We start from the raw sequence: 20,094 nt of genomic DNA, 5'->3' as shown, positions 1-20,094 counted from the left end.
CACACACACAGTGTATAAACAGACACACACACACACCTCCCAGTCATGTTCCCTTGTTCCAAAGGGATTTCCGACTCACGGCCCAGCACTCTGGCTCAGCGCTCCCTGAGATATTACCCTCTACACACAGAGATATTCCTCCCTTGACACGCTGCGTTTCCTGCTATAGGATGGCCCTGCTTGTCCTCTGTGACCCCCGACACCAATAAACCTCTGATATCATCAACACACACAGAACCGGGAGTGCGTTGGCAGCAGCTTCTCTTGTAAAACAACTTTAACTGAAACTAACTGTGTTTAATTGACATCTGAGTTTCTGCTCATTTATTTTCGTTTGTTCCTTTGTTCCTTTGTTTTCCGTCTCAGCTCAGAAGCAGAGGTTTTCTGACTGACGCCGTGTGAGGCTGCATGAACTGAGCTGTGTTAGTTTGTCCCAGATGCAGTCCACAGCTGAACTCTGGGATAGTTTCACCTGAGCTCCACAGCTGCAAGGCAACACCTTGGAGTGAGACTTTTCAGTCCAGCAGAAACCCAAGCTTCTGTTTCTGTCAGTGTTTGGTGCCACTCTAACTAATATAACAGTTATTGTACTTTGTTTATCTCCATGATGGGTGGATGGACAGTCAAATATTCCATTTCCTGTGTGCTGTCTCACACGTCATTCATGTGGGAGATGGAACTAAAACAGCAGCTTGAGCTAAAACTTCTGGACCATGCTCAGTGCCACAAAGTGACAAGAATGTGACGATGAAGCGCAAACTCAGCACAACCCCAAAGCTGGCACTTTATCTGAGCTCCTCTGTGAGCTTGGCTCTCAGCTTTGTGGTAATAAAGAAAGATTTTCCTATTATGGTACGGGTTTGTGTAGATACACTGTGGACTTCATATGAATAATGCTTAAGTGATGTAATGAGTGTAGCTCTTCTTAGAGCTTCACAGAGGTCTTCTTGGAGAGGTTCATCATCCCTCTGTGCTTACTGCAGCTCTGCACATCAGCCTCATTCTTGAAAACATGCAGCAACAAGTGAAATAATGCATTACTTTTTCTTTTTCTTTCTTAAAAGTACAGAGTAATGCGTATTACTTTAAGTCACAACTCCCAAGTTAGAGGGCGAATACGAGCCTCATAAAATGAGTCAGAGTTGTTCCAAACTTTAGCTTTACCAAATTTAAAACAACAGAAATGAAGCACAACAACAGCAAAAATCATAACTACGGTTTCAACGGGCGGCCTCATCAGCGGTGCAATGAGAGAGACCTGCAGGATGGATATATGAAGGACCATCACAATCCTAAAGCATTTTATTTTGAAAGTTGATGGGTTTAGTTCACCTCCTCTCCTGTAAGTCTTTTGTCCCTTAGACTTGACCTTCCAGGAGAGCGAAACCTGAGGACAGCTGACTGCTTCATTTTTGAAGTGATGAAATAAAAATTCTGATGTTCTCGGAATGTGTACGGACTATTTGACTCCAGCTAAATTAAAGTTGTTACTCGACTGGTAATTTGTTAGAAGTGCAGTACTGTCATTTCATGACTTCGTGCAGGCACGCATAAAGTAAGCAGACCTTTTAAGATTCAAAAATGTAATTACTGATTTTTAAACTGAGTCAGGATTCATCACTCATGTCTTGGATAACACCTGGAGTTCTTGCTGTCTTCATTAACTGACCCGCAGCAGAGGTTTCCATCCCGCAGGAAAAATCTGAGATTTCATTGCATTTCAGATTTGAGCTTTAATGAAGGCCTTGCTGTGTAGATGTGTAGACAGACTCACTGTTACAGTAATTACCTGGACAGAAAGAGGAGGAGCTCAGCCAATGAGAGGGTGCTGACAAGCCCACTTGAAGTTATCAGAACGAACGGAGAAACGGTGGGGGGGGGGGGTCCTGTGTGAGTCTGTGTGCTCGTATCTGCATCAATGTGAGGACCAGTTTGGTTTTAGTTAGTCCTCGCAGTGAGACCAGTCTGTGTATCAGTGTGTGTATCAGTGTGTGTGTTGGTACAGTATAATTCCTGCATTAAATCCTTGTTGCACCGCTAACAGATTAGCAGGTGTGAAAAGACAGATGCTTCTGTGTGTGTGTGTGTGTGTGTGTGTGTGTGTGTGTGTGTGTGTGTGTGTGTGTGTGTGTGTGTGTGTGTGATATTCCCACAGCTCCTGGCTGTGTTCACTGAAACCCAATCATCGTGTGAGAGAGACCAGACACACACACACACACACACACACACACACTAGCCTTTTTCTGACATGTCATACGTAATGTTTCTGGCTAAAGCATCTTTCCGGCATGGCAGCAAAGGATTGGTGGATGCAGGTCCAGTGGGTCAGAGCCTCATTTTAAAGTGAAGATTGAATCTGGTGTAAAAATCAATAAATGGTAAATGGCCTGCATTTGTATAGCGCTTTTCTAGTCCCTAAGGACCCCAAAGCGCTTCACACTACATTCAGTCATTCACCCATTCACACACACATTCACACACTGGCGATGGCAAGCTACATTGTAGCCACAGCTGCCCTGGGGCGCAAAAGCAAAGTAACATCACATACACAAAACACAGTTCAGACTCACAGACAAGAACTTGAAGTAATGATTTGGTGAGTGACTTCTCTCGGTCAGGACGTTTGGCCCTCTCTGCTTCATGTCCGTCAGCTGACTGTGGGTGTTTCGTGCTCATCTCTCCTAGCATTTATGTCAAGCTGAGGTCCAACATCTTACTGTGTCTTGAGATACAACTCACCCCTCTTTACTGCACGATGGTAACCGCTGATGTCTGTGCATCAGTCTCTTTCATCCTGCACAAATCCGGCCAACGCTTCCAAGTTCATGTCGTTTTTCCTACTGACCACATTCAGCTTCCTGACCATCTCTCCAATGTCCTTCTAGGATGGAGTGTTAGAGTTAAATGGAGTGTTAAAGAAAATGTTATTATTGTTTTGAGGGGAAAAAAAGATATTTGGACCAAAATATTTGATGTATCTCTAATTCCATCACACCACAGAGACCAACGCTCAAGCTGCAGGTTTTCACTGTTAAGACGTGCCTGAGGACGCTTGGTCACCACCTTCACTGACCTCCTGCCTCCAGTGGGCTGAAGCTGAATGTACCCAAAACCTTCATGATGCCATTTCAGCCTTCTGCTCTATCAGCCTCTTGCTAAAGTGCTCTGAGCAGTCAGTAAGACGAGAAAAGTACTTTATAAACTTTTTTAAAAGTATTTTATACTATGGAATAAAGCATCAGTGGGGTGAGCTGCTGGAAATAAAAGGACCTCAGAGCTTCAGAGGACCTCAGGTTTGCGGTGCAGCAGTCACTCTCAGACCTGCTGCCTGATATAATCGTTGTTTTCTGATGGCCTCGTTCCCATACATGCACGCATGCGCACGCTCGTGTACGTGCGTACTGCCTCCGAACCAGACGCACCTCACAGTGTGTGTGTGTGTGTGTGTGTGTGTGTGTGTGTGTGTGTGTGTGTGTGTGATTCCCAGGCTTCGTGGGAAAGCTCCAGCGGCAGAGGAGGAGGAGAAGCAGGAGAAGGAGGAGAAGGACTCACCGGTCAACAGTCCAGTCTGCAGCCGACATCCAGGCCACCTGTCCCGGACTTCTGGCCGGACACGCACCGCTGAGAGAAACCGGAACCCTGTGAAACTAACGTGACTTTTATTTGGAGAAAACGTTTTTTGTCTCAGGAACCTGACCCCGTGGATTAACCGCACACGCTCTTAGGGCACATTAACACCAGATCATCAGGACCCACCGGGTTTCGATCATTCATTCACTCCGGTCTGATCTCCGGTCAGCAAATTCGCAGGAATAAAAGAAGTCTTTGAAACCTTCGCGTCTCCTCCCGGGACAGACGGCCACATTTCCGCGCCAACAACGCGCTATGAAGCGGCCGTGCGAGGACAGCAGCTCCGCGGAGAGCGAGGTAGAGGAGACCATCGACGTGGGCAGCGAGAACATTTATCCGGGGTGAGATTTCACACACGTTTCTCTTTTTCTTATGACAGAAATGAAAACATCGCAGTTCGTTTAGCTTATGTCTTTATATTTCACATCGTTTCAACCTAAATGTTGACGCTCACGGAGCTCTTTATTACTGATGTGTCTAAACAAACATTAATCGCCCTAAAAATAAATGTGAGGAATTTTAGCGGTTCATAAAATGTCACAAAAGATTATTGGCAAACCTTTCATTTCTAATCAGATTTTCCAGTGAATGAGACAAAAAAGGAACATAAATAAGACATGTAAATACAGGGACTTTGTGCTTCAAAAATGAGTCAAACAAAAACGTTTGCTAATTCAGCAGATCTCCTAAAAACCGAGATGAGCACAAGCTTTTAATTATTCCTGAAAGAAAAGGCAAAGGAGAATAAACATGATGAAAACTGCGCTCGTTTTTACCGAGTGACGTCACTGAACCTTAAAATCCGCTCAAAGCTGGAAAAAGTTCAAAACAATAAAATTTTACTTTCAGCTAATTTTCCCTCCAAATTACTTTTCATGGTTTGTTTGTTTTGGTTTTGTTCAGTTTTGTATTTCTGAATTTAAAAGTGAATTTAAAGGGCTCGGTTTATTCCACATGTTCTACTATTTATATTTTACTTTATTCCTGCACAGCTGGAGTGGAGCACCCACAATTTCGTTGTACATGTATAATGGAAATAACGGTCTATTCTATTCTATTCTATTCTATTCTATTCTATTCTATGTTCACTGTTGGTGAAATGCTCAAATACTTCAGTAAAATAAAGGTACTGCAGATTCTAAATACACCCTTATAAATACCTTTAAAGTGAACTGGTGCAGTCAAATGCATGCATTTAATAGAAATCCATCAGCGTGTAATCAGCTGCTTTTATCTGCTTTTAATACGATCAGTTTAGTTGAGCGGTTCCCAAGTTAAGGGTTACTCCCCATTCAAAGGATCGCCTGATAAACCTTCGGTGTCAGAAGAAGATGAGAGGAAAGGAAATCAAAACCAGCTTCGTCTCTCCGAAATCTTGTGTAGTAATTTGCAGAGTTTAAAGGAGCTGCTTTTTCACCGGAACAGTTCAAAGACCACTGTATAAAGAAATCACGGCATACATTTTATTAAATGTGTTACAAAATTGTTACAAGACTATTTCTGTAAAACTGAACAATCTTTGTCGTTATCTAAATTTAATTGTCGCAGTATTAATATCTTAAAGGTGGTGAAACGAACAAAGCATGAAATGGAAACAGTGAAGTTAAATACCTCAGACTTACACTCTACACAGCAAAATCTCCAGTGTTAAATTAACACTAGAGAGTGTCTATATGGGTCCACACCTCTGAGTGTTAAATACAACACTGTTGAGTGTTAAATTAACACTTTTGACAGTGTTATATGTTTAAAAGTAACCTAGTCAGTTTTGAAGATTAACAAAGACTAACACTGAGCAGTGCTGGTTTTCTAACACTGGAAAATAACTCAAAATGTTAGAAATATTCCAGTGTTAGAAAACCAGCACTGCTCAGTGTTAGTCTTTGTTAATCTTCAAAACTCACTAGGTTACTTTTAAACATTTAATAAACATAATTTAACACTCAACAGTGTTGTATTTAACACTCAGAGGAGTGGACCCATATAGACACTCTCCAGTGTTAATTTAACACTGGAGATTTTGCTGTGTAGTAAATGTCTTCTGTAAGAAGTATGCGGTGCTCGTTTATTATATGTTAATATAAAATTGGGCAGTTTAGTCTAATAAAATCTACTATATTTTATCCAAGCATGCAGTGTTATTAATATTCTACACTAAGTGGGGTGATCTGCAGAGGAGTGAGTGGATGATGGGTTAGAGATAAGAAATGAAGACAAACACATGATGAAATATAAATAAATATAAAAAATCTGTCACACGGATTTTTGCAGCGTTTACTCTTCTCTCTCTAACCTTCATCTCTCATAAATAAGCAGAGGAATAAACTTTGCAGTCCCGGTGTTCACATGTTTATGTCGACACAGCGGTGCTCAAACTCTGGGGCGGGTCCCCCTGGCGGGGCACAGAGACACTGCAGGGATCTTTGTGCACCACCAGGAAAATTATGCAGAGAGACTGAGGTGATAATTTATGTGTGTGTGTGTGTGTGTGTGAGAGAGAGGGGGGGGGTCACTGATGATTTCCTGACATTATTTTAATAAAATCGAACTTTTTATTTTTAGTTATTCATAAAAAATTTCTTGTGTGCATCATGGGCTTCTTTTCTTCTTCTGAGCATGCCTGAAAAGGTCTGAGAAAACCAAATTCCACAGTTCGTTTATTTTCCACAGACACATGAAAGAATCTTTGGTAAGATGTGGCTCTCCAACCACGACGACGCAAGTGATGGCGAGGAAGAAACGCAGAGGGGTAAGGTCACTGTTTCTGTCAGCGGATGTGTACTGGAGTATCCAACGGTGATGATTTCAACTGATTTTAATATTTTTTCTTAAGATTATCGAGAAGAGACGCAGAGACAGAATCAATAACAGCCTGTCGGAGTTACGGAGACTTGTCCCAACAGCATTTGAGAAACAGGTACCGACCGACAGTCTCCTGTTTACCTGCTGCGTGCTCAGTGGGTGTGTTTCAATTCAGGGGCTGCATCCTTAGGAGGACCCGGCCCACGTTGACCGCGAAGGCCGGGTTCTCCGAAGACCGAGAAGGCCAGAAGTGTGAGGCTGTGAAATGGGACAGTCTAGCCTTCAGATTTATGTCACCAGCTGTCTCAGTGGAGTTTAATAAACTTTAAAAAGTTTAATAACTATAAAAAGTTTAATAACTTTAAAAAGTTTAATAAACTCAGCCGTCTACTTCTCGCTATCTAAAATATGACAGGTCACTGAAGTCAATTCTCGACCGTCTCATACTTCTGTTTGATCAGTTTTCTGTTTGACGTTTATTCAGCTGTGTGTGAACTATAACTTTAATCTCAGCCAAACAAATTTACTCAGGGACAAATAAAAACCAAAAAAAAAGCCAAACAATAACATTTTTAAGTTATCTAAGTGACTTATATATCATGTTTAACCTGAGTAGTGAAAGACCACGCGGGGTCTGAAAACGATGTGCCGGGAGTTTGCTGTTCTTGCCGGGCTCTAGTGAGCCTTCATCACCCAGTCAGCTATCAAGTTGGCGGGTAACAGACTTCTCCGAAAACGACAGAGCACTTTTGGCGATATGTGATGTCTTGATAAACCGAGCAGATATTTGAAGTTTACACACCTACTTTCTCGCCTGAAAATATGTTAAAACTTTATATTGTGACCCAGAAAGAGCAATATTTCAAACTCTTTAGCTGCGCTCCTCCACCATTGCCACATTTGACAAGAATTTTATATCATTATGAAAATACTAGTATTGAAAAGAGTAATAAGAGTAATATTACAACTAAGTAGCTGCCGCCATTGTTGGAAACTGGAAATGGCTGGGCCACACTATGAATTCTGGGATAGGTTGGGCCACTAAGGATACATCGACCCATCTTTCAAATTCGGGGAAATGAAGGACGCATTTGTCAGCCTAATTTGGAGCAGCCTTCTAATAGGGACATCCTTTGTCACGTCGCTTTGACGTAATCAGCCTTCAAATGCGGCCTCCAAAGGATGCAGTCCCTGAATTGAGACACAGCCACGTGTCTGTGCAGCGCTTCCACTCCACTCCAAAATACATTTGAGTGTCATCTGCAAAGAAATGTTTTCTTATATGGGAAATTTCAAGATTTGACCTTAGAAGTAGCAGACAGATGGATTAATAAATCATGAGGTCTAAAACTAAACACTAGACAGGTGAAGTAGGCAGTGAGGAGTTTCACGTACATGCGAGAAGAAACCTGAAATAATCAGCGTAGTTGTCTTGAAAACATTTATCGCAGCGTGCATGTGGGCTTGTTTACAAATTGTTGCTCAGTGCATTAAACTATCGCAGGAATAGCAGAATGGATTTTACAAAAACACAGATATAATCTACAGCAGTTTGTATTTTTAGATTACTAAGCATTAATCACTTGGATGTTACGCTCCAAGTGGAAGATTTTACAGATGATGCATTACATGACTTTTCTTTGCTTAGCAGTTACATTTTAATCGGACTTTTGATCAGAAGCTTTTGTGCATGGACAGCTGCAATAAACTCACTCCAAGTGTGCTGCAAACATGGTTTTTATTTCATGTAAAACTTCAGTACTTGGTGAAAGTGGATCAACCCGCAGGCCTGGTTTGGAGTCACCCTCAAAAGAGGATGTTTTACTGGAATCGGTGTGAACTGTTATCTGTCGTCCCTCTCTGTCAGAGTTCAGCTAAACTGGAGAAGGCAGAAATCCTCCAGATGACTGTGGATCACCTGAAGATGCTGCAGGCCACAGGAGGAAAAGGTACCCACATTACTCCATACTACCACAATATGATTTTCTACGCTATGGTAACAACAGCTGATTGGTAGCTAGGCCATGACTGATCAGGGTTTGGATTTTGTTCTGCTGACCTCGCATAAAAACAGAGTTTGGGTATGTACTGGGAGGTCGTCAGTGTGGAAGTGATGCACAGTCAGGTTTTGGAATATTCTAAGTTAAGTAGGCAGAAAGTGACTGAATGTACGTCAGTGTGATGTCCTCTGAAGTGATACAAACAGGACTGTGTGTGTGTGTGTGTGTGTGTGTGTGTGTGTGTGTGTGTGTGTGTGTGTGTTATTGAGAGAGAGAGAGAGAGAGAGAGAGAGAGGGCGGTGGTGAGTCCATGGGAAAACGCTGCAGGGATAAAAGTAGTACTTGACCCTGAGCAGCGCTGTTTGCTTTCATAAAGCGGATTGGTGGAGGTGGGGGGCGGGCAGTGTTGGCTGCGTTCACAGGCGGTCTGTGCAGCATTTGTTTGGGTTTACAGCAGCAGAGACGGAGCTGAGAGTACGTCTGGCTCTCACAAACTGAAATCTTAGTGCAAACGTTTCTCTGGAAGTGTTTGGGAAGCAATGACGGCCGTTTGTCACGCACAGTGAAGCTGAGCGTCACTTGAAAGTGTTGAATATTGTCACTCCACAGGCTTACATCACTTCCGATCTTCACTCCACTGCAGACCTTTTCAGTAATGAGATGCGTCACAAAAAGAACGTGTCGGGTTTCTGGGATTCAGACTCAGGCCACTTTTGTTTTAATGCTCCTCAGAGCTTCAGACAAACATAAATGAACCAAGCCACAGTAAACGCAAAACTTATGCACAGTACTTTTTATGTTACATCTGAAGGGATCATGCCTGCCTCCATGGTCAACATTTTTTTAAAGAAATTTAGGCATCTCTGCTGTACTGCATGCTTAAAAGTGTGCAGCGCTGATTTTGGAAAGTGCCTGCAGCCAGTTACCTTCCAGTCCGCTCCTGAAGAAAAGCCAAGGTAAATAGAAGATGAGACTTATTTTCCTGAATTACTGCAAAAACAAAGAAACAAAATACAGCTCAGGCATAAAGACGTCTACAAATAAATCAATAAATAAGAAAGAATGAGGCGGAAAAGTCAAACAAAAAGAGGGAGCATGGCAGGGAATACAGGGGAAGGACTATTTATACACACTAGCCTGAACATCCAGCAGCAGTGCAACAAGACAAAAGTAAAAGCAGTCACACACACACACGGGAGCAAAGGTAACACAAGACATGAACAAGAAATAACCAAAGGAAACTGAAACAGACACAAGAAGACCCGCAGTGAACACAGAGACAGTGACAGAAAAACAGGACTGACAACCTTAACATCATCATTAGACTCCAAAGAGAATGGAAACAGAGGACCGAGACAGAGAAGAACACGAAAGCTCAGATTATTGGTTAATCCAGAGCACAGGTGTTGAACTCCAGGCCTCGAGGGCTGGTGTCCTGCAGGTTTTAGACACGTCCAGCTGATTTAAATGGCTAAATTACCTCCTCAACATGTCTTGAAGTTCTCCAAAGGCCTGGTAATGAACTAATCATTTGATTCAGGTGTGTTGACCCAGGGTGAGATCTAAAACCTGCAGGACACCAGCCCTCGAGGCCTGGAGTTTGACACCCCAGATCCAGAGGTTCCCAAAGAGGGACAAACAGTATCCCACATTGTGGAATTTTAGTTCACAAACACTTCTTATAATGACTAACTACTCCTGTCATTTTGGAGATGTCAGCTCTTTAAACAGTAAAGTTACAGTGGGATACAAATAATATTAGGGTGATCCTGCCACGATTTGTTCCCCCGGTTCAAATCACAGACAAACAGTATCCCACAGCTGTTTATGTTTTTGCACAGAGAGGCATTTTAAAAAAAATGTATTGATAGCGATGTTTAATATTATTACACAGGAAAAAAAACAACTACACATAAAATAATTACACCATGACGCCTCTGCCTCTCTAAATAGAGGGACAGTAACTGCGTGTGTATATGTAAGCGTGTAAAAATTGCAGATAGTCAGAGTAACAGTAACAGTATTTTATCTCTATCCGCCATTGTAGAAATTCGTCTCATGTAAACAATAACGTGGCGCACAGCGTGACGTGAAAACGGGCACATACCTTTGACGTTGCGTGACGAACTCCGTATTCCTGGTCCACAGTTAAACGCAAAAATCTCCAACCTGACAGGAGTTTTAAAAAAGTCTCAGTTTTCGGTGATTCGAAACGCTGTTTACGTGTGGACGAAAGGGCCAAACGCATAGAAACGGCTGCGTTTTCAAAAATACCTGTGTAGGTGTGGACGAGGCGTAAAAGAGTCAGTAGTTTATTTTATTGCTACCTGTAATTTCTTGCAGTTTACTTTTATTTGTTTAATTGTTTACTAAATGTTTGAGGTATGAAATGAACCGCACGGGATTTTGAAAACAAAATATGTCTGTTGTGGTTGGAGGTTGTGATTGTGCGGGGGGGTATTCTGTGCGGTCACATACATGCTCAATGAAGACATGAGCAGACTTTTATTTCATAGACATTTTAATGTGTAACTGATGTCAGCACTGCTCTGTGTGTCCCAACATGACACACAGGCACAGTGTTTGCATCACCTGCTCAGGTGATCGACTCTTCTTTGTTGTCTTCTACTCTTTTTTAAAAAATTATTATTCTAATTTTACTGGCCAATTAACAAACCAGTTTACAGGTGCACTACTGCTACATTGCATAGATCCCAGCATGGTGCATAAATAGGAGACTGATCAGACACTGAACCCTGAACCTTCAGCTTCACCTGTGCTCACCTGTCCTCCCACAGCTGAGCTTAAACCAACACCCCGTCACCCCAAAGTGACTGAGGGAAACCTGTTTAGTGTTTCTGGTGACGTTTGTGTTTCTGGTGGAGTTTGTAATGACTGGCTGCCCTCATAATTTTTCAATTTGATTTAGAATCTGATTTTAAGCCCCGCCTCCCTCCATGATGTTAACCCCACCCTTTTCTGCCTGCAGGTTATTTCGACGCCCACGCTCTCGCCCTGGACTTCCTGTCTCTGGGCTTCAGGGAGTGCGTGACTGAGGTTTCCCGCTACCTGAGCGCTGTGGAGGGGCTCGACTCCGGCGACCCACTGCGCTCCCGTCTTCTCTCCCACCTTGCCTCCTGTGCCTCCCAGCGTGACGCCGCCGCCCTTACAACTGCCTCCCATTCGTCACACCACCCCCAGCAGCCCCACCCCCTGCCTCACCCGTTCCACCACCCGCACCATTGGGCGGCTGCTTTGGCCGCCTTTCGTCCTTTGCCCTACAGACTTAGCGGGCTGGTTTCTCCAGACGTTGGAGGGGGCGGAGGCTCCCAGCGCGGTGTTGTCTCCTCCTCCTTTTCTTCCCATGCAGACTCCACCTCCTCCTCGCCTTCTTCCTCCTCTTCCTCATCCCTCTTCCTCCCCTGCACCCCCACCCCTCTCTCCGCCTCCCTGCTTTCCCTCTCAGCGTCGTTTCCCATCGCCCTCCACGGAGGCATTCCCATCCTCCCTCACTCCTCCTTCACCTCCTCTGCTGCCAGTCCCCCCGTCTCCTCTTCCTCGCAGACTCCACACAGCAGCAGCGGTAAACCCTACAGGCCGTGGGGAACCGAGGTCGGAGCTTTCTGACTGTGTGCTGCTCACTAACCTCTGCTGACAGTTTAACAGCCTGGAAATGTTTGAGCTCCACGGCTGGTGTTAGCATCTCGTTATTAACTTCTTGGGGATGTTTGTGACTGACTTCCACCTGCTGCTTTCACACACTGGCTCGATTCAGAACAGGAACGTGTGGTTTGTCTCCTCTGAGCATAGTTTTCATGTTTCAGCTGCTTCAAACTCACAAAAACTTTGTTGTTTAACCGAGATAAGTCAGGTTAAATATTGTTTATTACTAATTTACCTCAACCCCACATATACAATGCTACTTGCCCAAATGCTCACTAAAAGGTGAGATGTGAATGAGTCTGTCACTGAAAATAGGTCCCAACAGATGCCCAGTTTCCTCCTGTTTGTTAAAAACTAGCTTATTGTTCCAGTTTTTAAAACTGAGAAGCTACCGACAAGACGCCAGGTAATGCTGCTTATCACATCCCATTGCACCGCCACACACCAGGTGTTTTTTCACTTTGATGCACCTGCTGTGCGGTCCACATCAGGGGGCAGCAGGGCCGGGGTAGGCACTGGTCTCATGTGTCAGGTTTAACAGCCAGCAGGCTGTGGTTGGTGTTTCTACTTCTGCTTCCTGTATTTAAAATACAGCCCTTCACAGCAGAAACCCTGTACGCTGAAAAACGGCTGTCAGCGTGAGGGACACATAACCAAGCCGCACCACCAGCTTACTGTGCACCCAGCCGGGACGCTTGAGTTTGACTCTTTGACTCTCTCAGCTGCAGTTTGATGGTGTTAAAGAAATCTGTCCACACAGGTATGAAGCTCCATCTACAGGTGATTAACCACAGACTCCAGCACACCAGCGTCTTTTAAAGCAAACCTGACACAAACTCACGTTCACGTTTAACCTGACTAACACAAACAGACTTCTGTCGTATTTGATCGTTTTGATGGAGAATCTATGAAGTGACAGAAAAGTGTTCCCCAGCAGACTTCAGAAAGCTCAATATTAAATAAATAATATTGCTATTTGATTATATGAAATCTTCTTTAAAGGTTAAAGGTGAACTGTCACTGAACTTTGAGCCAAATGTCTCTGATACCTTGTGTGCCTTGTACAAATAAAGACGACTAAACAGATTGCTGCTGTAGTGAAAGCTCGAGTCGTGACGTCTTTTTCTTATTTTACTTATTTATTTTTTTTATATCTATAATTAAATTGTGAACCGGGCTCTTTACCTGTTGCTCTACTGCAACCCGAAACAGCAGCTCTGCCGCTGTTTTTGACTCTGACGTGTCAGGCAGCGTTGAAGTCTGTAAAATGATTTTTCTGCTTCATAAAAGGTGTTTTTTTGTGTACTGACAAGCGTCTCCGATATTTTTCCACCATCATGTGTGTTAATATGGTGGACAGAATATTCAGAAATGTGTTTGCAGTAAAGAGTTTATGACTATTTTTTAACAAAAAAATAAGAAACAACTCTCAGCAGTTACTGAGGGTTAGTGTTCAGAGAGAGATCTCAGGTAAGGCATGAGATCTCTCACAATGTAAATGCCACCTCATAACGTCATAATTACCACAGTAATGAGGTGGCAATTACATGCATGTTTCATCATTGTGTTTCACTGAACCATAAAGAGACTTACTGACAATAAAAAGACCAGACAAAATTAAAAACGATCACAAAATGTAAAAAAGTAACAGAAAAATGTCCTTAAATAGACACAATGACAAACACGTAAGCTACCATGAGAGAAATAATATCCTTAGTTATTTGACAGAAAAAGGCACAAAGACAAAAGAAAATGACCACAAAAAGACACAATGACTATAAAATGACCAGAAAGTAGCAAAAACAATACAAAAAGACGCTTTAAAAATTCCAGAAACAAATCAAAAAAATTGGCCATAAAGGGCAAAGTACAAAGAGACAGAGCTGCAAATATACACCAGAAAAACAGCAAAATGACAGAAAAATGCAACGACAAAAACAACACTTCTACCAGGAGTCACAAAATGATGGTAACCAAAAACAAAGAGAAAATTACTCCTTTCACAACATGAGATGAAAAAGTTCAGAGAAACCAGAAAGACACGAGGAAAGGACCGTAACAAAACAATCCTGAGACAAAGTGACATGAATACAAAGACGCACAAAAATGAGACAGACTATCTTGCAGAGACAACACTACAGTGAGGGGGGAGGGGCTTTTACATGTGTGAGACCAGGTGAGCTGACTTCACCTATTCAGTCAGGTCACGTGATCTTCCTCAGGGCTGGACAAAACAGCAGGTCGTCCACCACAAGGCAAACGTTTTTACCTCAGTATGATGGCATGTGTGACCAACCACACTGTACACACATGCACGCACACACACACACACACTTGTCTTTGCCTTCGTCTTGTGGCTCAATCGCCGTTACAGCCGGTAAATCCTCCCAGAGCACAAAACAGTGTCACTTCCAGCTCAGTGGAGGATTAAAGGCCGACAGCCCTGGGAACGACGCTGCGGGCCGTAAATCTGCTCCGGTCAGCCGACATGGTTCTCACGCTGCGACGCGGCTTTGAATCATGCGTCAGTAAATTAGGTGACATGATTCATGCTTTATATCCTCACAGAGGGAGAGGACGGATTACAGCGAGGAGGACGTGAGCTGGGCACTGTAGTGAGTACTTACAAACTGATGACACATTTTCATCTCTTAAATTCATCAGATTCCATTTACTGCTCGGCTGTTTGACTTCAGTTAAAAGTGCAAATACCTCACAATAAAAATACTCCATTACAAGTAAAAGTACTGATAACTGTATAAAATACACAGTGACAGTTTCGGAAGTCTCAAGCTGAACATGGTCTCCGTCTACCATCTTTAAACCCTCCCTCAGATCAGAGCTGAGACCTGTTTGCTGACGCAGGAGTCGCCCTCTGCTGGCCAAGACAAAGAACACAGGTTTAAGGTGCTTCAGCCTTATTTTTCAGAGCAGGAAATCTTCCATCTTTTATATACAGACAGTGTGTGCTGCAAACATAATTCTGAAAACTGAATTTGTGCAAAAACAAGGAATTTGATCAGAAATAAATACAGTAAGCAGGATGTCTATGTGCGTGCAGCTCTGTGCACTCATACAGATGTCTGACATGAAAAAACACAGCTTAATATATGTATATCACTCTTACTACATACCATTTCAAATAAATGTCATGAAGTAAAAAGTATGACAGTTACACCCAACATATAGTGGAATTCAAGTAGAAAGCAGCATGACATAGAAACACTCAAAGTCAAGTGAGTTTATTTCTATGGCACATTTAAAAACAGCTGTTCAGCGAAGTGCTGCACATCTGGAATAATGAAAAAAACAGCACAAACAGTGAGCAGGTTTGACCATCTGTGCTTTTATCCATTTAAAGCGTAAATGTGCCACATTACTTTATTATATCCTTTACTGTTAACATGACATAACGTTCATAACGTACAGTCCTCCTCTGTTTCAGTGATGCGACTCTAAGACGACATGAGGGAGAACGTGTTGTTTGGACTTAAGATCTCGATCCTGAACAAAGGCCAGACCCTTCCTTCTACCTGCGACAGCAGAAACAGACTGTCATCAGTGAAGTTCAAGGATAGAAGCTGACTTCCATCCACTCCTTGCAAAGTACAGGCCTCAACTCAAACAGGCGACCTGACCAGCTGTGTCTGTGCGCCCCCTGCTGGTACAGATGTGTCAGCAGCAGAGCGCAGACGAGGTTCTTCAAGACTGAGGAAGATTTTTTTACTTTTTCAAACTTCACAATGTTTAATCTAATCACCAGTCACAGAGGCTCAAAAGCTTTTTCAGTTTTAAAAAAATCAGTTAATGAAAGGCCACCTGCAGGACAGGTAGGGGCTGATTGATGAACAGTGGAGTTTGGCTTCACTATGGTGGTGTTTTGAGGCTGGACCGCTGACTGAAAAACTCACCTGTCTCTGGTTTCTTGACAAACCTCACTCCTTGCTCTTCAAATAACTTGCAGGCAGCGTAAACATCAGGAACAGCAATGCCGATGTGACCTGCGTGGAAGCGGGACAGCAGTGACAACCACAACAAGTCAAGCATTGAGAAGCAAACGAAACGGTCTGAACGTTGAACAAACAAGTTCTCACCAAATCCTCACGGCTCATTGTTCCCGTTGTGGTACGACAGATCTGCATCAGACTCCGTGCCCCAGTTACTGACAGGTGGAGGAATATTATTTATTATAAATAATACTCATATCGAGTTTAACTGTTGAACTGGTTGTTTCCATACGTACTGCGTGAGCTCCAGGGTGGCTCTGCGGGAAAATGTCCACACTGTCCTCTCCTTGACATCTGCCGGGGTGTCCGCCTTGTCCTCGTAACCCAGGGAGTAGAAGGTGAAGGCAGAGCAGCACGGGAGAAGTTTGGGATCAGACTGAGGAATTACATCATTCCCAGGATTCGAGTGTAGAAGTCCAGTGAGCGAGCCGGATCTTTGACCCTCAGCATCGTCTGCTGCAGCATGTAGTCCTGCAGAGAGCAGGTGGGGGAGACCAAAGCAGAGCTGAAAGAAGGGTAAACACTGGACTCCTCTGTGCCTGTGCACTTCAAAATAAGAGCAGGAAACACAAACCAGAATCCTTCACATGAAATTTGTCATTTCGTGTCATCCAGACGTCGTTTTATGTCACTTTGTATCACTTTTGTGTGTTTCAGTGTAACACATAGGAGGACACGGAAAATGAACTTTAACATGAATGCAGTGAGATTCAGGATAACACGACGGGCGAGTCAGGAGCAGCGCCCTGACTCGCTCTGACCAATTCAGTTCAATTCAATTTTTATTTAGCAGCGCCAAATCACAACAACAGTCAACTTATATTGTAAGGTAGACCCATACATATGAGAAAAACCCAACAATGTCCCACTATGAACAAGCACTTTGGCGACAGTGGGAAGGAAAAACTCCCTTTGAACAGGAAGAAACCTCCCACAGTACCAGGCTCGGGGAGTGGTGGCCGGTTGGGGAGAGTCACACACAGTGACTGGCTTACAGCTCCCAGAACAGGCTGTGAATGTGCTGTGGCATCAGTCTGTAAGTCTGCGTACTCAGGTACATTCCACAGGTGCTGGTTGGGGATGGGCAGGACGCCTTCAGTCTGATGGTGGAACGATAACAACATTTTCACATAAAACTGCAGCTTCACATAAAGCCCTTAAGATAATTTGCGATTATGGCTTTTATACTCATTATTTTAACAAACCTCTCAACTTTACCTGAGTTTCAGGTGTTTAGCCTGCCTGTGAGTGTTGCTGTGGTCTCCTGCATGTTTACACACAGCCATTCAGCGATCAGTCCTGACTTTTGACCCTGTGCCCGAGCTATAGAATCAAATCTGAGCTGTGAGGTTTGAAGCACTGACCTTAGTAAGGGCGTGTCCCTCTGAGCAGACGGTAGACGCAGCCTCGTCCATTTCTCAGATTCCACTGATGAACGCCATCGGCGGAGCGGGGGGGTAGCTTACTGGGCTAAACAAACACTGATCGGTTTCAGTTATTTACTGATGAACACAACAATGGACATAAGGGGCTTCTTTCAAAGAAAAAAACTCAAGTAGATGTTATTTTATATATTATGCTTTGTATGTTGTTCAGTATATTTCTATGCAAAACAAGAGGAACTTCAATACACAGCTGAAACCAGATATTTACATACACTTTAGGGAAAAACATAAAAACCTTTTTTTTTGGTAAACACCAATTTAGAGTAAACTTGTTTTGGATAAATAAATATTGAAAGATCTTTTGAATTAGTTAAATGTCGGAATAAAGAGAGACAGAGCTGTCTATTTTTTATCACTCATCAAATGTAGGAGTGCATATACACTAAGTTTATTGTTAATTAATAAGAAAACTCCAGACGATTCCATTCTGAGCTGAAGAAGCTTCTGATAGGTTAGCAGAGTCCATGTGAGTAAATTGGTGGCACAGCTGTGGATGCATATAAGGCAAAACACAGAGCCTGTTTCTGTGACATGGGAAAATCAAGAGATGTCAACCAAAACACCAGGAACAGAACTGTGGAGCTCCATAAGTGTGGCTCAGTTTTGAATACAATTTGGTGCCATTTGCAATTAAGAAATACAGATAGTTTCTCTCTTTACTCTGAAAGTTAACAAATATGTTTTTATATTTATCAATCTAAAAAAATAAACATTTAGTCTGATTTGATGTTACAATTAAAAAGTGTTTCTGTTTTGATCTGAAGAGTTTGTAAATATCTGGTTTCCACTGTATGTTTGATGATGTTGATGTTTGGCTTGATTGTCAGCATAAAGAGGGAGAGAGAGGAACAGAGAGGGAGAGAGAGCAGGTGAGACACACATGTTAGTCAAACGGTTGTTTGCCAAAACTCATCAGAACATGTATCTCGTACCTAGTGTAACTTTTTAAATACCATTTGTTACTTTTCAAATTCTACATTTATTAAGTTATGCAGGCTTGTTTGCACAACAAGGCTAAATAATTATATAAACTTTTCTCAATCTAAATAGTGGACTTTGGTAGAATTAAAAAATAAGTGTAGTGCAGGTCTATGATGATTTTTAGTGCTACTATCATCTAGTTCTGATTCTGGGTCTGTCTTGGTTAAATCCTAAGTAGTTCTGATTTTGAACTGTTGTGTCCTGTTTTAATTCCGGATCAGTTCTGGGTCTGGTTGATTTGGGGTTTAGTCCTCGTGTCGTGATGCAGCCCTGATTTTGTTCTGCCTTGCTGCTTAATTAAAAAACTAGTTTAAGGTGTCCTGCATATGTGATATATATTTTTCCCTATATGAAGTCATTCCTTTTTTGAACAAAACTCAAAACACTTCACTTCAACAAATCTTTCAGTCATTTCTAAACATGAAACACACACGCTGGGTAAGTTTTGGGGTTTTTTTGTTGAAGTTGAGACTTTAAAAAAGAGAAAAAAGTTGTTTTAAAATTTATTTTAAAAGATGAAATCATGATGTCTCTATAAATAAACATGCAGGTGGTGAACTGGGGGTGTGATTAAAAAGCCATTTAAAGTAAAATGCATAGTTTGAGATTATACAGTACACATTAGTCTCTTTAAAGTCTTCATTATCTGATGATAATCCGAGCTGAAATCACCAGATTCTAAAAAGCTGGGACGCTGTGAAAAATATCCATAAAAACAGAATGTAAAGATTTGTAACTATTCATCATAAAAAGGCAGCGACACGTCTCAACGGGGCAGCAAAAGTAACATGACTGGACAGAAAAACAAAAAAAGACTTTAAATATGGAATCATCTACAGTAAACACACTCCTGATCAAAAGTCTAAGACCACTTGAAAAATGGCAAAAAAAATCATATTTTGCATGGTTGGATCTTAACAAGTTCCAAGTACAGCTTCAACATGCAGCAAGAAGAAATGGGAGTGAGACAAAACATTTAATGAGCATGCAATTTACTGAAAACAAAGCTTAAACTGAAACAGGCTGTTTTACAGCTGATAAATTTAGGAACACACCTCCAAAAAAAGAGTAATGAGTAGCTCCACCGTTATTGTTGATCACTTTAAAAATTCATTGCGGCATGCTTGATGCATGAGGTGAGTGGGAATATTTTTCCAAGTGGTGAAGATGGCCACACGAGGGGCATCTACTGTCTGGAACTGTTGTCCATTTTTGTAAACTTCCCCAAAGGTTCTCAATTCAGTTATTACTGAATCATCAATATCATCATCACCATCCTTTAGTTATGCTGCCAGACTCAGGCTGCTGCAAGACTTCCCATGATGCACTGGGAATTTTATACGTCACCACTCCCTTTCATTAACTTGATTTCTCTCTTCTCAGGTTTGTTTCGTTCTCATCTCTGCTCCTATAATAATAATAATGTATACTTTATTGATCCCCATGGGGAAATTACTTGTTTTTCTCTGCATTTGACCCATTCACTCTGTGAAGCAGTGGGCAGCCCACTAAGCAGGCGCCCGGGGAGCAGTGTGTAGGGACGGTACCTTGCTCAGGGGTACCTCA

The 20,094-nt window shown here is 42.5% G+C and overlaps 1 protein-coding gene and 1 pseudogene across 1 annotated transcript; one reads left to right on the top strand and one right to left on the bottom strand.

Moving 5' to 3' along the window:
* Window positions 1-3,791: 3,791 nt before the first annotated feature.
* Window positions 3,792-12,059, top strand: hey2 (hes-related family bHLH transcription factor with YRPW motif 2). The gene is made up of 5 exons (XM_085372577.1): window positions 3,792-3,971; window positions 6,301-6,379; window positions 6,464-6,547; window positions 8,300-8,381; window positions 11,422-12,059. The coding sequence occupies exons 1-5, from the start codon at window positions 3,886-3,888 to the stop codon at window positions 12,057-12,059; spliced, it is 969 nt and encodes a 322-aa protein (XP_085228703.1). The 5' UTR covers window positions 3,792-3,885.
* A 3,491-nt stretch (window positions 12,060-15,550) lies between these two features.
* On the bottom strand, window positions 15,551-17,517 carry LOC146617636 (lactoylglutathione lyase-like; annotated as a pseudogene).
* Window positions 17,518-20,094: the final 2,577 nt, after the last annotated feature.

This window comes from Diplotaxodon limnothrissa, linkage group LG15 (genome assembly GCF_057381915.1).
Source record: "Diplotaxodon limnothrissa isolate DT_005_m linkage group LG15, D_limnothrissa_male_GT1.1, whole genome shotgun sequence".
NCBI classification, from domain to species: domain Eukaryota; kingdom Metazoa; phylum Chordata; class Actinopteri; order Cichliformes; family Cichlidae; genus Diplotaxodon; species Diplotaxodon limnothrissa.
The sequence above is the reverse complement of the archived record's forward strand: the minus strand, read 5'-3'. Positions and strand labels throughout refer to the sequence as shown.

Bases quoted from the DNA above. Each gene is read 5' to 3' on its own strand.
- hey2 (XM_085372577.1), top strand. From the start codon at position 3,886: ATGAAGCGGCCGTGCGAGGACAGCAGCTCCGCGGAGAGCGAGGTAGAG. The intron at 6,380-6,463 runs GTAAGGTCACTG...TTTTTTCTTAAG, and splicing joins CGAGGAAGAAACGCAGAGGG to ATTATCGAGAAGAGACGCAG. The intron at 8,382-11,421 runs GTACCCACATTA...TTCTGCCTGCAG, and splicing joins GCAGGCCACAGGAGGAAAAG to GTTATTTCGACGCCCACGCT.